Below are 13,352 nucleotides of genomic sequence, written 5' to 3'. Positions count from 1 at the left end.
CTGTTCAGCTCATGTTAAGTCCTATAGGTGTGGTGACACAAATTGTAGCAAGGACACTAGATTGTGTTGTTTCTGTATTCTGTCACCAAGGTGTGCTGAGAGAGAGCACACCCTGGAAAGGGTCATCAAGAAGTCCTTAGTGACTTAGCACCAAAGCTTCAAACCTGGGTGGGGCTGTCATGACACCTGGTGTTCCCCCACCCCACAGTGGCAGGGCTTCTCAAGTGCCACTGCTTTTTAAAAATATCTATATTAGTTATTCATTTTTAACCATCATTATTTTCTAAAAGATTTATTTATTTTTATTTTCTGTGCATGGCTGTTTTGTCTGCATGTCTACATTGCATTGTATTGCAGTGCCCATGCCTGCATGTGTATCTATGCAGCATGTATGTGCAGTCCTCACAGAGATAGAAGAGGAGTTATAGGTAGTTGTGAGCTGCCTTGTGTGTGCTGGAAGTCAAAACTTGGCTCTCTAGAACTAGAGCAACAAGTGCTCCTAATTGCTAAGCTGTCTCTCCATCCCATGACTATTATATTTGAGGATTTCATACACGAATGCACTATATATGCATTCATTCCACTCCCTTCTCTGTTACTTCAAATGCTTTCTCTTAAATCAATCCCTCCCTCCCTTTCTCTCTCCCTCCCTCCCCTTCCTTCTCTCTCTCTCCCCCTCCCCCACCCTCTCCTTCCCTCCTCCCCCTCTCTTCACACACACACACACACACACACACACACACACACACACATTCTTTCTCTCTCTCTCTCTCTCTCTCTCTCTCTCTCTCTTTGAGAAATCTCTCCATCTAGTCAAAGTGCAAAGAACAAATGACTGTGGATTGCCCAGTCCCAAATGGGACATCTGTAACACCCCCCCCCCCCCGACACATACACCTAAGTTCAGGGAACATCGAGGAAGTGGGGGTAGAAAGATGGTAAGAGCTCAAGGACCAGGACACCTGCTGTAAGATAGTACCTTTTGGATAGGATATGTTTTCCCCTTGGACTCTCAGCAATATGGCTGCCTGCATGAGATGTGCAAAGACCACACCAATCAACATGCCAGCACGGAAGGAGGAGAGCTTCATGGAGCCCTGCCCCTAAATGAAATGCCATTTTATGTTGATGTCCTATCATCCATTCCCTTTAAAGAGGAGCTGGGCGGTCCTGTGCTGTGTGAGTACTGGGAGCCTCGTGGCTGCTGCTTGGAACATGGTAGACCTCGACTCTCCACCCTGTCATCCGCTTTCATGCCAAGCATTGCTGAGTCTCAGAGCAAAGTGTATGCTGAAGCAAAAAGGCTGACAGCTTGATTTGTGACTGTTCTGTTATGCTATGATGCTCATTTATTCTAAACAATTCATATATGTGTTTGAAGTACTCAAACTCTTATAATTACTGTTTAGCAGATTTGATGTCTCTGTGCAGATTGTTCAATATGTGTGTGGAGTTAAGCGATGGATGGGGAGGGGGTCGGTTGGTTGGTTTGTGTGGTGCTGAGACTCGAACTTAAGGCCTCATAAATGCTAGGCAAGGGCTTTCTACCTCAAGTCCTCTTTTTCCCTTTTAATTTTGAAGCAGGGTTATGCTCAGTTGCCCAGAGGCTTTGAACTTTAAGATCCTTTCAAGCAGTTGGGTAACAGGCTTTTACCAACTGGAGTAGTTGAACTGACATTTTTAACATATTAGTATTTGGAGTGGATATTTTACTTATTAGGCCTCAATGGAAAGAGTTATCTATCATAGTTACCCTAATAGTAGGACAGCAGATTATGAGAATATAGAGAGACATGGGCCACATGACTGCTGGGTGGTGTGGGGTGGCTGTTGCCAAGTCTAGAGCAAGTAGACAGAGAGTGCAGCTCGGTGCCCACTTCTGTTTGAGCTTTGGGGCTGGTGACTGTGACTTAGTCCTGACGGGCATAATGGCAGGATATGTTGTGGCCTCGCAGCACTAGGCCCATGGGCTCTCAGGAGGCATCTGGAAAATGGTGAGACTGAGCTGTACACTTGGGTTCCTGGATGATTCCTATACTGTGGTACCTAATGGGATGAAGTTGGGGTTTATAGATCAGTTATGGAAATGTCCTTTATACTTCTCGCCTGCTTTTGGTCTTTAAGACTAATTTAAACATGCTGTGGATTTTGGCTAAGGCCTCATCTTTGGATGATATGAAGGCTAAATGAGTGAGCTGGTTTTTTGTTTTGTTTTGCTTTTTGTTTGTTTTGCCAATTTGACATTGTCTAGAGCCACCTGGGAAGAGGGACCCTCAACTGAGAAATCTCCCCATCAGACATCCTGTGGGTTTGTCTGGGCAGCACTATCTTGATCTCTCGCCCATGAAGGAGGGCCTTGCCTACTGTGGGTAGTGCCACTCCAGGCAGATGATCCTCAATTGTATAAGAAAGGTAGTTGAGCATGAGCACGCTGGAAGCAAGCCAACAAGCAGCATTCCTGCTTCCTTCTTGTCTCTGCTCCAGCTTAAGTTCCTGCCCCAGCTTCCCTTGGTGGTGGACTGTGATTGGAGAAATTAAAGCTGAATAAACCCTTTCCTCCCCAAGTTGTTTTTGGTCATATTTGTTACAGCGACAGAAAACAAACTAGGGTAATGAGCTAATCCAATTTGAGGGCTTAGTTCACAGTCTGCGTGTCAGACACACTCGATTGAGTGTCAGCTATTGTTCTTGTAGTTATGAAGCCTTGTTACTCACTTTGAGAACAAAATACAAACCTTCAAACTCAACAAATATATGGCACGTGCTTACCATCCTAAGACTTGTAAGCGTGCCTACATACATTAGCCAGCGGCAGCTGACAAGCCATAAAGGGGTTGTTACTTTTTCTATTGTCCTGAAGAATGGATGTATAGACAGGGTAGAAAGTAGCTGAGGTAGAACTCAGTCGCAGAGGACCTTGGGCGGAGGTCTGTGCCCTTTCCTGCCTCGCACAGCTGATTTGCTGTCCTTGTGACTGTTGTATTGTTCCAGGCCACCTGCGTGGCAGTGTAGACATTAAATGTTCAACTGCAGAAGCAAAAAGAATTCAAATGTTACCCCAAGGCCTGTCACATACATTGCACAGCATTGCAAATTTCAACACCCATCGATGAGGCCAGCCTGGATTCTCTGAAAACCACCGGCAGAAATCCAAGTCTCCAGGGCATTGGCATTTACTGGCAGAAATGCCTTAACTGGTCACTGTCGGGGGTGAGAGGTGGGGGTTGCCGATAGTCTAGTCTCAGGTTTCCTGAGATCATAAGTGGTGAGTGGAAGTGAGCGAAGAGACAAGGAAGGACAGACATAGTCCTCATGGGTGGTCATATTCTAGTCCTTAATGGATGCCTTAGTTTTGAAGGCATCTTAGAGAGCAAGTTGGGCTGCACCACAGCCCAAGGTATGATGCACAGACTATATACCAGCCTCCTAACTTCCCATACGTTCACCTCCAAGACACAAGTGATTTCTACACAGGATTAAGAAGCTCTGCCTGCAAATTTCTGGAAGGTTCAGCCGAGGAGGACTCTGAGGGCTTTCTCTGTGACTTGCCTCCCAGAGGCCCTTCTCAGCTTAAGAGCTAGGAGCAAGCCTTGTCCCTGGGGATCAGACCAGCTTCTCTCTTATAGGAGCCTATTTCTCTGTTAAGCTCCAGGAGTCAGAGGGTATCCCTTGGGAAGCAGGATCTAGCAGGCAGCTCCACTGGGATTGGAATCAGGGCCTTGTTGCTGCTGAGACTGACTAAAGAGTGTACCCTGGTTGTTCACAAGCAGAGCCACCCTGCAAAACTCAGCAGTAGCACCTTCCAACAGCAGAGTTCCTAAAGAAAGGGGGGTGTAGGGTTTCCAAACAAGGGCTAGGGAAAGACTTGTGACAGTCTGTGCAGTAGCTGGAACCTCATCGGTGGGGTGGGCAGTTCTGCAGTTCCTTCTTGGAATGCCAATCTGTGTAACCAAATGTTTGTGCGGCGGATGATGTGAGGAGCGTCCCTCCCCTGGCTGGGAGGGCCGTTATGAAAGATTTACTGCCTAATAGGCTTTCCGCCTGGAAGCTGGGAGATGGCACAATCGCTTTTTGTTGTGCAGAGAATTCCCAGGGGCCTCCTCTGTGCCCATGATGAGCACGTGTGCCTGAGCATGCAGAGTGCTGATTAGCCCGGGCCTACTGCTCGGCTCCTTCTAGAAAACGCTGCTGTATATGACCTCGTGCCTTTGGGAATCCTTTCTGGAATTGTGTGTCTGAACCAACTTTCCCCCTCTCTCTCATTATTCAGGCCCGCGACTCCAGCGAACACGTTGACTTTCCCGTGATTGCCCAAACAAATGCGTCGCCCCACGTTTGCTCATGCCGCTCTTCCTGCCTGGCTTGTCTTTTCCATCTTTGCTTTGCAAAATCCTGCCCATCCTTCAAGATTCAATTCAAATATTAATGCTTCACTAATCCTTGCCCTAGAAATTGATCTCTATTTTTCTCTCAAGCTCCCTTATCATTTTCCATGCCCACCACGGCCCTTATCTAATTCTGCCTTGCACAATAAATATTCATGTGCCTGCTTCTTTCCCTCTCACACTTACATCACAACTCTGTGTTGTACAAATGTCTTGCCCAGCCTGAAGGTCTCCAAGAAACTTCAACTATTCATGCCCGAAGTCCATTTTTATTGAACAGAAGCAAACACTGTTTTCAGCAAGGATTTAGGGTGTGTGTAATAGGAAATAATTAAAATTAAACATGGAAGAAGTTACACAAACCAACATGAGGCAATAAACAAAAAGGGACACTATTGGTATTTCCTTGGATCATGTACAATTGTGAAAGATTTTTGTTTGTTTGTTTTTAAAGAGTAATTCCTACTTAAAACACAAAGGAATTGCTGTCCGGGTGCCAGAGAGGCCTGGGCAACAGATCCAGAGCCCCACTTGGCCTGAGTTTTCTTTCAGTCCTCACCAGCTTCAGGAAATAACACAAACATATACAGCTGGTTTATTTTCCACTGCTTATTTGAGTGGTAATGGAAATTAAATTTCCCCAGAGATACTAACCCCGCTCTCTTCATTCTTTTTATCTCAGCCCTGGACCCATCCAAGGACCCTTGCCTGAAGGCAAAATGCAGCCCTCACAAAGTGTGTGTGACCCAGGACTACCAGACAGCCCTGTGTGTCAGCCGCAAGCACCTGCTGCCCAGGTAAGGTGGGGAAAAGGGTGGCTACAAGTTAGGGTGCTCTGCGGCTGGTGGATCTGAAGCATCCAAGCTCTGATGGACACAGGTTGGATGAAAGGAGAGCAGTTGTTTGCCACCTTTTTAAATGGTACTAGGTGCCTATCCTCAGATGATGGTATGGATCTCAGATTGAAAACACAGGCTTACAAAAAAACAGCAATATTTTAAAAATTATTATTATTATTATTATTATTATTATTATTATTATTATTATTATCATCATCATCAGCAGCAGCAGCAGCAGCAGCAGCAGCATCATCATTATTATGTGGGTGTTTGCCTGCTTATTCATCTGTATTACATGTGTGTGCCTGGTGCCTACAGGTCAGAAGAGGGCATTGTATCCCAGGTCCTTTGGAAGAGTAGCCAGTGCTGCTAGCTGATGAGCCATTCCTCTAGCTCTAAGACAGCCATCTTAAGTTTTAAAAATCTTCTTAATTTTGACTCTTGAGTCCTCATCTTAACAGAAAATACTGTTTTGTCATCTCTGGGGCCCTCCTCTTCCCCAAGTGACCCTGGTGTCCAGGAAGCTTACAACTGAGTAAGCAGGAGGTGGCCCTTCATTCTCTGATTGCAGCCCATAGCTTGAGCATGGTGAAGCTTCTTTTCAGGAACAGGGGCCTCCTGCAGCTTGCGTTGGCCTTATCAGCCCCAGTGTGATGCCTAGGACCATGCAGAATGGATGCATGCATTCCCCCTTGAGCTCTGATGTAAGCCTTTGGAGTCTGTCTTTGGGCTCTTCCTCCTGGGACATTTGTAATAAGTGGCTTCCTCTGAATCTTGCTGGGGCAGTGTCCCTCTTTTCAAATCAGTGCTGGCAGCAAAACAGAACTCCTCACTTGGAGTGACCCTCTGCCCCTGTCTTCCCTGCACCTGGTGCCTGAGAGCACATAGTTGGTCGCGAGGGAGGGTCCTTTGCTGTGCGATGCTTTCGCTGTTGTTTTACGTGCAGTCAGCATCTGTGTCTGTAAGACCCAGATGGAAAGCGTGAGATGTGCATGGCTGTTTCCTAGAACAGTGCTTCTTCCTGGGAGTCAGCTGGGTCCTGCTCTGAAGTGTGGCTGATATACCCTGGTGGTTACACGATTGAAGAAAACTGACTTTCCCCTCTCCCCACAGCTGTTGATGGCAAAGAGCTTCTTGGCAAGGGTGCAGCTTGTGCCCACTTCCTCTTCTCTGTACTCTGTCTGCCTTAAACAGGCGCAGGTCATTAAGGAGTGGGATGTAAAAATAATTTTGTTGTTATCATTTGAAGCTCCTTTTTTAGGGACATATAACCTAAGAAAAACCATCCAGGTCCTCCTATCCCTTCTGATTTCTGCCTCTTAGGACTGACAGAAATAAGCCCTCATTAGAAGCAAGTAACATAGTGCCCTGGGGGATAACGTTCCAAATTGTTCAGCCATTTGGTCCCTTGTATATGTGTGTGCGCATATGTGTGTATGCACGCACACATGGGTATAGATGTTGGAGAATCTCTCACATGCTCTTTCCTAGAATTTGCAGAAATACAAAACGAGAGGGTTTTAGTCTTAAACTCAAATGTGTCTGAGACTGAGGCAGCCACCTTGTTTGGTATTCAGATATATCCAGGTGTAAGGCATCATTCTCAGCTTATGTGGAAAGTGTAGCCCCCACCTCCTATGTCTATAAAATTATAAGAGCTCTGATCACGGGCTTAGGAGTAAGACTAGTATGGGTTCAGTTCCTTGTTGGCTCCCGTATGCCTGTGTAAACTTGCGAAGTAAATTTGCGAGTCTAAATTTGTATTTCTTCATCTGTTAAATGGATTTCATGCACAGACACAGCATATTTCGTGTGAAAGTTCAATAAAGGTGATGGTGTGTAATGATGGTTTAATGTCAATGCCAGCCATTCTAGCAATTAGTAAAACAATTATCATAATAGTTATCATTGTCTGAGTTATTCTGGAAGCTCAGCCACTATGCCCCTTCCCAGCCACATATGCTCCTGGGAGAGGAGCAACTTCCCCTTGGGGTTCCTGTCCCTTCCAGGTCTGAGTGTGCTGCCCTCAAACCTGTGAGCCAGATCTCAAGGACTCTGGTGACACTGCTGCTGCCACTGCTGCTGCCACTTTGTGTTTGCAATAGGGAAGACAAAGAAAATTACTGCATCTCTGATAAGAGGGCCCGTTCATTAATAGAAAATAGCTCAAGAGTGTGCTTTGGCTAAAAGGCCATATCTTCTTCCTCAGCAGGATTTAGGAGGTTGCCTGGCCCAAGGAGGCCTGTGTGTGGTCACTGTGGTTGCATTCCCAAATATCCCTCTCAGAAGTGGGGTTTCACAGCCCTCAGCCCTTGATAGCAGCCAGGTGTGTAACTCCCTCTGGAGCATCTTGGATGATTTCCCAGATGAGACATCCGTCCTTCCACATTAAACTTCAGGGGTCCCCTAGAATAGGGACAGCATACTGACAACTCTATTTATTCACCAATCAGGAAAGTGCTTTTTCATTCTGTAAAACATCTGTAAACATCCTGCTAGCCAAGATGGCCCCTGGCAGCTCCAGGGGAAAATCTCACCTCCAGACAGTGAGAAGCTGCTGAGAGACCGCAAGGGGCAGCTGGGAGACCTCAGCTGAAGAGGGGGCCCCAGACATAGGCTGACTCTCAGTGGACTAGGGGCCAAGGCCGGGGAGATGCCATGGGTCTGGATGGTCTGGGGAGCTCCAGTAGCTGGAGAAATTCCTGAGAGCGCAGGTCTGTGGCCACACTGTTTCAGGGATGACCAGACAGTTCTGATGGGTGGTGGAAAGGAAACGGGCAAGCAGGCTTCCTGCCGCCTGGAGTCTCCCCCAGCCCCTTGAGGAGGAGATCTGTAGGGGTTTTATCTGGAGGCTTCCGCTATATTCACATCTTTCTCAGAGTGGAAAGTCTTTCACTTCTTCCTGCTGCTCAGCAGTGCTGGTGGGTATGGGAGGGGGGAGGTTCACGGCCATCTGCTCCTGCTTCACAGTCTCCATGGGATCACTCTGCTGTACCACAGAGTAATGGATGTGCTCTGGATGGCTTCTCCGTGATGACTTCAAAAGTCCTCAGTCTACTTTTGCCATGCCAGTTGATGCTTGTTATAGAAAATATTAAAAATAAATAGGAGGCAGGTAAGGTTTATTTAAATACAGCGATTCAAGTACTCCAGTGTGCTGTCCAGTCTTCTAGTCTTCCTTTTCTTGTTTTTCGCTAAGATTTGTTTATTTTATCCATGTTAGTATTTTTTCTGTCTGTATGTGTTTGCACGTGTGTGCCTGATGTCCTCAGAGGTCAGGAGAGGGCATTGGGCCTGCTGGAGCTGGAGTGGCTATGAGCTGCCCTGTGGGTTCTGGGAATCAAACGGCTCCTGCAGAAGAGCAGCCAGTGCTCTTAACTGCTGGGCCATCTCTTCAGCCCCTGGTTTTGCTTATTGACTTGTTTTAGTCAAAACTTACTTAACAAATATATACTATACACTCTTTGTCCTGATACTTATACCTGAATACCTTATGTTACTGTAAACCATTATTTAAAAAATTTTTTAATGATTACATAATATGCTATATAAAACTTTAGCTTGAGAGGTGGGTCACATTTGTAAGCACATACGCTAAGTCTATAAAACCTTCAGAAGAAAATAAAGTGGGATTTCTGTCCTCAGCTTTGACTAAGACTTCCTAAGCGAAACAGCAAATGAGATTTCACCAAATTGAAGATGTCTGATGTTCTATAGATACTCCTTACACTATTTTTTAAAATACAGCATGCTGGGAGAAAATACTCCAGAGAGTTTACTTTATATATGTACATATAAAAGTATCTCCTGTGTGTGTTTGTATCAGCTGCATTTAGAATCGCACAAAAAAAAAAAAAAAAATGAGAACTCAAGGCGAACTGATCAAGCAGTTGTGGCGTCTCTGTATAACTGATACTATTCAGCAATAAATACAAGTAAGCTATTAGTATATCCAACAATCAAATAATGAACAAATAACAAAAAGGATGAGACTCAAATGAGTATATAGTGTGTCGTCTCCACCTCCTCCCTTCTGGGACCAGACTGCCTACCTGGGGTGACAGAAAGCACACTAGTTGCCTGGGGAAGAGGAGAAGCAGAGTGTAGGAGAACAGCTAAGCATCTTATAACTCAAGGCCATAGGCAGGCCCCTTGAGACACAGACATGTCAGACTCCATCCTGGGATGCTGGGGCCTCCATTTGTAACCGAGCTTGCTAGCGATGGAGAGGCTGTGTTAGAGCAACGTCTTAGTATTCATTCTTGTCGTAGGTTTTTAAAAAAATCCTCTCTGAGGTATTTTTAAGGAGAGTGCTGTGGAGGGGATGGAGCCAGCGGAGGGCTCTGCCAGCAAGGTCTCTCTGTTGGTTGGGAGCATTGCTTCTCATCAGCCTCTCTGTAGGGGTGGGAGGTGGTGTGGTCTCCCGGAGGAGGGCTGAGCATTGATTTTTAACTCTCCCTTGCCATTGATTTTCATTTGGAGAATGGAAAAATTGAAGCATTTGTTTGGGGCTTTCCAGGCAAACCACATTCCCTGATTCTGCAGGAGTGTAGTGAATGGGGAGAGGGTGTCAGGATGGAACTTGGGGCATCTAAGTGGACCCTTCAAAGCCTTGGGGAGCTGTGGGAACTCATCTATTTTTAAGGAAGGAGCGAAACAGCCCAACTTCCCTGGGGGCTGGGCCTCTCTAATGTAATGGCCCTTCATCTCCGCTTCCTCACTATCTGGAATAACAACTAATTCTCGGTGCCAGCAAAGAATTTAGATGCCATTGAGGCTTTCGGTACAGTAGACCAATCTCAGAGCTTTCTCTCTTTTATGTGAACTTGAAAAAAAGAATCAAAGTGTTTGAGGTCAGAGAGAAACACATCACAGGGTGTGCCTCAAATAGCAAACTCTCAGAGGATATTTGAAAGGATGAGGCTATTTCATCTCAGTTTTGTTTTACAACAAAGCTCTGCCTCCTGCTACAGGGGCTTTGAACCGGTTGATTATACATACACATAGCTGTGGAGGCTCGGAAGGCACATGGCCACGCGTGTGGAAGGCGCCAGGCTCCGAGAGCTCCTGGCTCTGATGCATCCCCCATCAAGGCATATCACCGTGTCTTGGAGACCATCTCCATTACTAGGAAACAGCACTGATGTGGCTTGTGTCCCTTCTGAGTCCCATTTTAAGCTCAGAGGATCCTCATGGGCAGAGCTCAGATCTGAGGAGAACTTAGTGGTATTCCTCAGCAAGTTGCGGACTCACCACAGCTAAGTTTGGGCTCACCCTCTTCTGAGTCAGTCACTTTGCTAAACAGAAGCTCTACCATGGTCTGCCATCTGGCAAAGGCAGGCAATGCATCTACCTCATGCCAAGCATACACCACTGAAGAAGAGGAGAGAAGAGTGGATGTTTCACCCCAGTACTGACTGACTGCTTACTGTGTCAGAAACACGGAATGGATGGAGCTTGTCACCTTCACACAGCTGTCTGTCAGGGCTGTGCTATATCCCACAGGTGACTGAAGCTGTTGCTCAGGCTCCATAAATAATTGTCCCAATTGGACATGGCCACCGAGGGGCAGGTTTTCATCTGTCTGCAGATTCCTCACCTTGTACCTGTCACACAACAGCCACTGGGGATGCGGGAGGGGATACCAAAAGATGATCTCCTCCGAGAGGGCAGTAATTGTTCTCCAGGTCCCTAAAGTCCCACCATACAGAATCCTGGGCCCCCTTCCTCTAGTACCTACCCTTTATCAAGCCCTTTGTCTGGGCGCTGGTGTCAAAACTATTTCCTCCCTTCTGTGCCCATACCATTTGTTCCAGGTCCCCTGTCCTTTGTGATTTTTCTAAAAGTATTCATTTAAAGCACATGCCACTTAAACATAGAGATGCTGAGCTAATTTAAACCCATGAGATCTTACAACAGAAACACTGTCCATCTGTGTCCAGGATGCAGCTATGCCTGCTCCTGCTGTCTTCCCTGAGTATGGTTGTGTATCTCAAGCCCACGTCTCCCTTCCCCTGCTTTGCTCTACGAAACTGAAGGCACCGATTGGCTAACCTCGATGACAGGAACAGTAGAGAGTAGAAAGCAATTCATGTCAGAAATCTGAATAATTGCGTGGAATATTTAGTCCCTTGGAGCAGGAGACAGCATATAAGGCAGACCCTGCATTTTGTGGTATGTTTCACATTACAAGGCAGATTCACAAAGATATATTTGTTTTTATTTAAATTATTTGTTTCTTGAGAATTTCATGCAGGAATAATATACTTACATCATTCCCTGGCCCCTTCCACTCTTCCCATGTCTCCCACTTCTTCAGTTATTGTTGTTTTACACACACACACACACACACACACACACACACACACACACACACACACATACACACACACATACACACACACACATACACACACACATACACACACACATACACACACATACACACACACACACCACACATACACACACATACACACACACACACACCACACATACACACACACACACACACACACATACACACACACACACACACACATACACACACACACACACACACCCTAATGCCCTTCTGAGTTGATTTAATGTTCTGTATATGTTTTTTTGATTAGAAATTAACCACTTTGGATTGGGTTAGCCTATCAGGAGCTCACTTCTAGAGAAAATGGGTTCTCCCAGGCGAGGGGCGGGGCATTGTAAAGTTCCCCATCATGTCGTGTCAATTGGTATTGTTGTTAGACAGGTCTTGTTTAGGTGTCCACAGCACTGAGGTTTCACAGGTTCAGCTCCCCTCCAATATCTAGAAGACTCTGTCTCCCAACAGACATCCTGATCCTCTGATTCTGATCATGTGTCCTCCCTTCCTCCTTGATTTCTCCTGAGCCTTAGGATTAGGAGTTGCATTTTAGATGTATCACTTGGGGTTGGGTACCCTACATTCACTTGTTTTCCACATTTTGACCAGCTGTGTACCTTTGTAATGGTCACCATCTGCTGCAGAAAGATATATCCAGATCTACAAAGATGTTTTTAATTAACAAATGCAAATTTTCTAGTATAGTGTGGCACCCATGTATTGTATTGTCCTGCCCCCCCCCCCCGCCCTTCTTCTTAAAAGCCATACTCTCAATGTCACCTGAGGCTGGCTGGGTAGGACATGCTTAGCTCTCACAGGCTCCTGTTAAGTCTCATAGCTTGGTGATGAAGTTTCTGGATGTGGCCCTCAGGGGCCAGAACCCTGGCTCATTGTTACCCACTTTCTAGGTTCCCAGGTCACACTGCCTGCAAAGGTGTGTTCATGTGTCCCGTTGCCTCTGAAACACTGGCTTCTTGTTAGTCTTCTTCTGAGCCATTTCCTGTTTCCAGGAGATGAGGAATGTTCTGTGCATGGGCCCAGATGTTAAGCCCTGAATCCTCGGAGCTGAGATGACTGGTTCCTTACAGGCCACAGGGCTGTTTAGGGACACCCTCCCATTTCCTGCCTCCATGTCTGATGAAAGCATTCAGTGTGTTCCCGCTCTGCAAGCTGCCTCAGATGTTGGCAGTTTAGGTGGTGTGTCTGTGTGTCTGCTTATTAAGCAATGTACCCAGTGGCAAATCTCTAGCTTTGGGATTCAGTGTGTGAGTAAAAAGGGGCTGAGGTGGGTGTGCCATTTTGAATAGATAATCACTGGGTATGACTTCTTGTGGGAGCAGGTCTTGCTGATGGCACACAGGTGTGGATCACGCTCACACACCTGTGCCTGCTCATTGTGAAATAAACAGGCTTGAGCACCCTGTAATATGCTGACGTTAAATGCTATCACCCATCCTGAAGACACAGGTTCTGGGGACAGATAGGCCTGACACATGTGGCCCCCTCAAAAAAAACATAAACAAAAGTTATACTATTGAGGTATCCCATTTTTTACTCCTTTCTATTTTAGCTTCCTCAACTGCTTTCTTTTTCCTATATTGCCATACTTTTGCTGCTCTTGTTTTGCTTAACTCATCAGGATCCCCACTCATAGGCTTCATACCACCTGAATTCCACCAGTGAACCATGAGAGACTTTCTTTATCGGCAGCAGACACTGTAGCAGCTACTGTCCCGGGCACTGACCTTACAGATCCTTGGGCCAGGAAAT

At 46.2% G+C, this 13,352-nt stretch overlaps 1 protein-coding gene across 2 annotated transcripts in view; it reads left to right on the top strand.

Annotated features, from left to right (window-relative positions):
* The window catches only part of Spock1 (SPARC (osteonectin), cwcv and kazal like domains proteoglycan 1), a 454,464-nt gene that overhangs the window by 304,383 nt on the left and 136,729 nt on the right, over positions 1-13,352 (top strand). For both annotated transcript variants that reach the window (XM_051172511.1, XM_051172504.1), the window contains exon 4: positions 5,068-5,182. In XM_051172511.1, the coding sequence (XP_051028468.1) occupies positions 5,068-5,182 (115 nt within the window). The remainder of the gene's footprint in view (positions 1-5,067; positions 5,183-13,352) is intronic.

Source organism: Acomys russatus, chromosome 3, assembly GCF_903995435.1.
Source record: "Acomys russatus chromosome 3, mAcoRus1.1, whole genome shotgun sequence".
In the NCBI taxonomy this organism is placed as follows: domain Eukaryota; kingdom Metazoa; phylum Chordata; class Mammalia; order Rodentia; family Muridae; genus Acomys; species Acomys russatus.
This window is presented reverse-complemented; position numbering and strand designations above follow the sequence as displayed.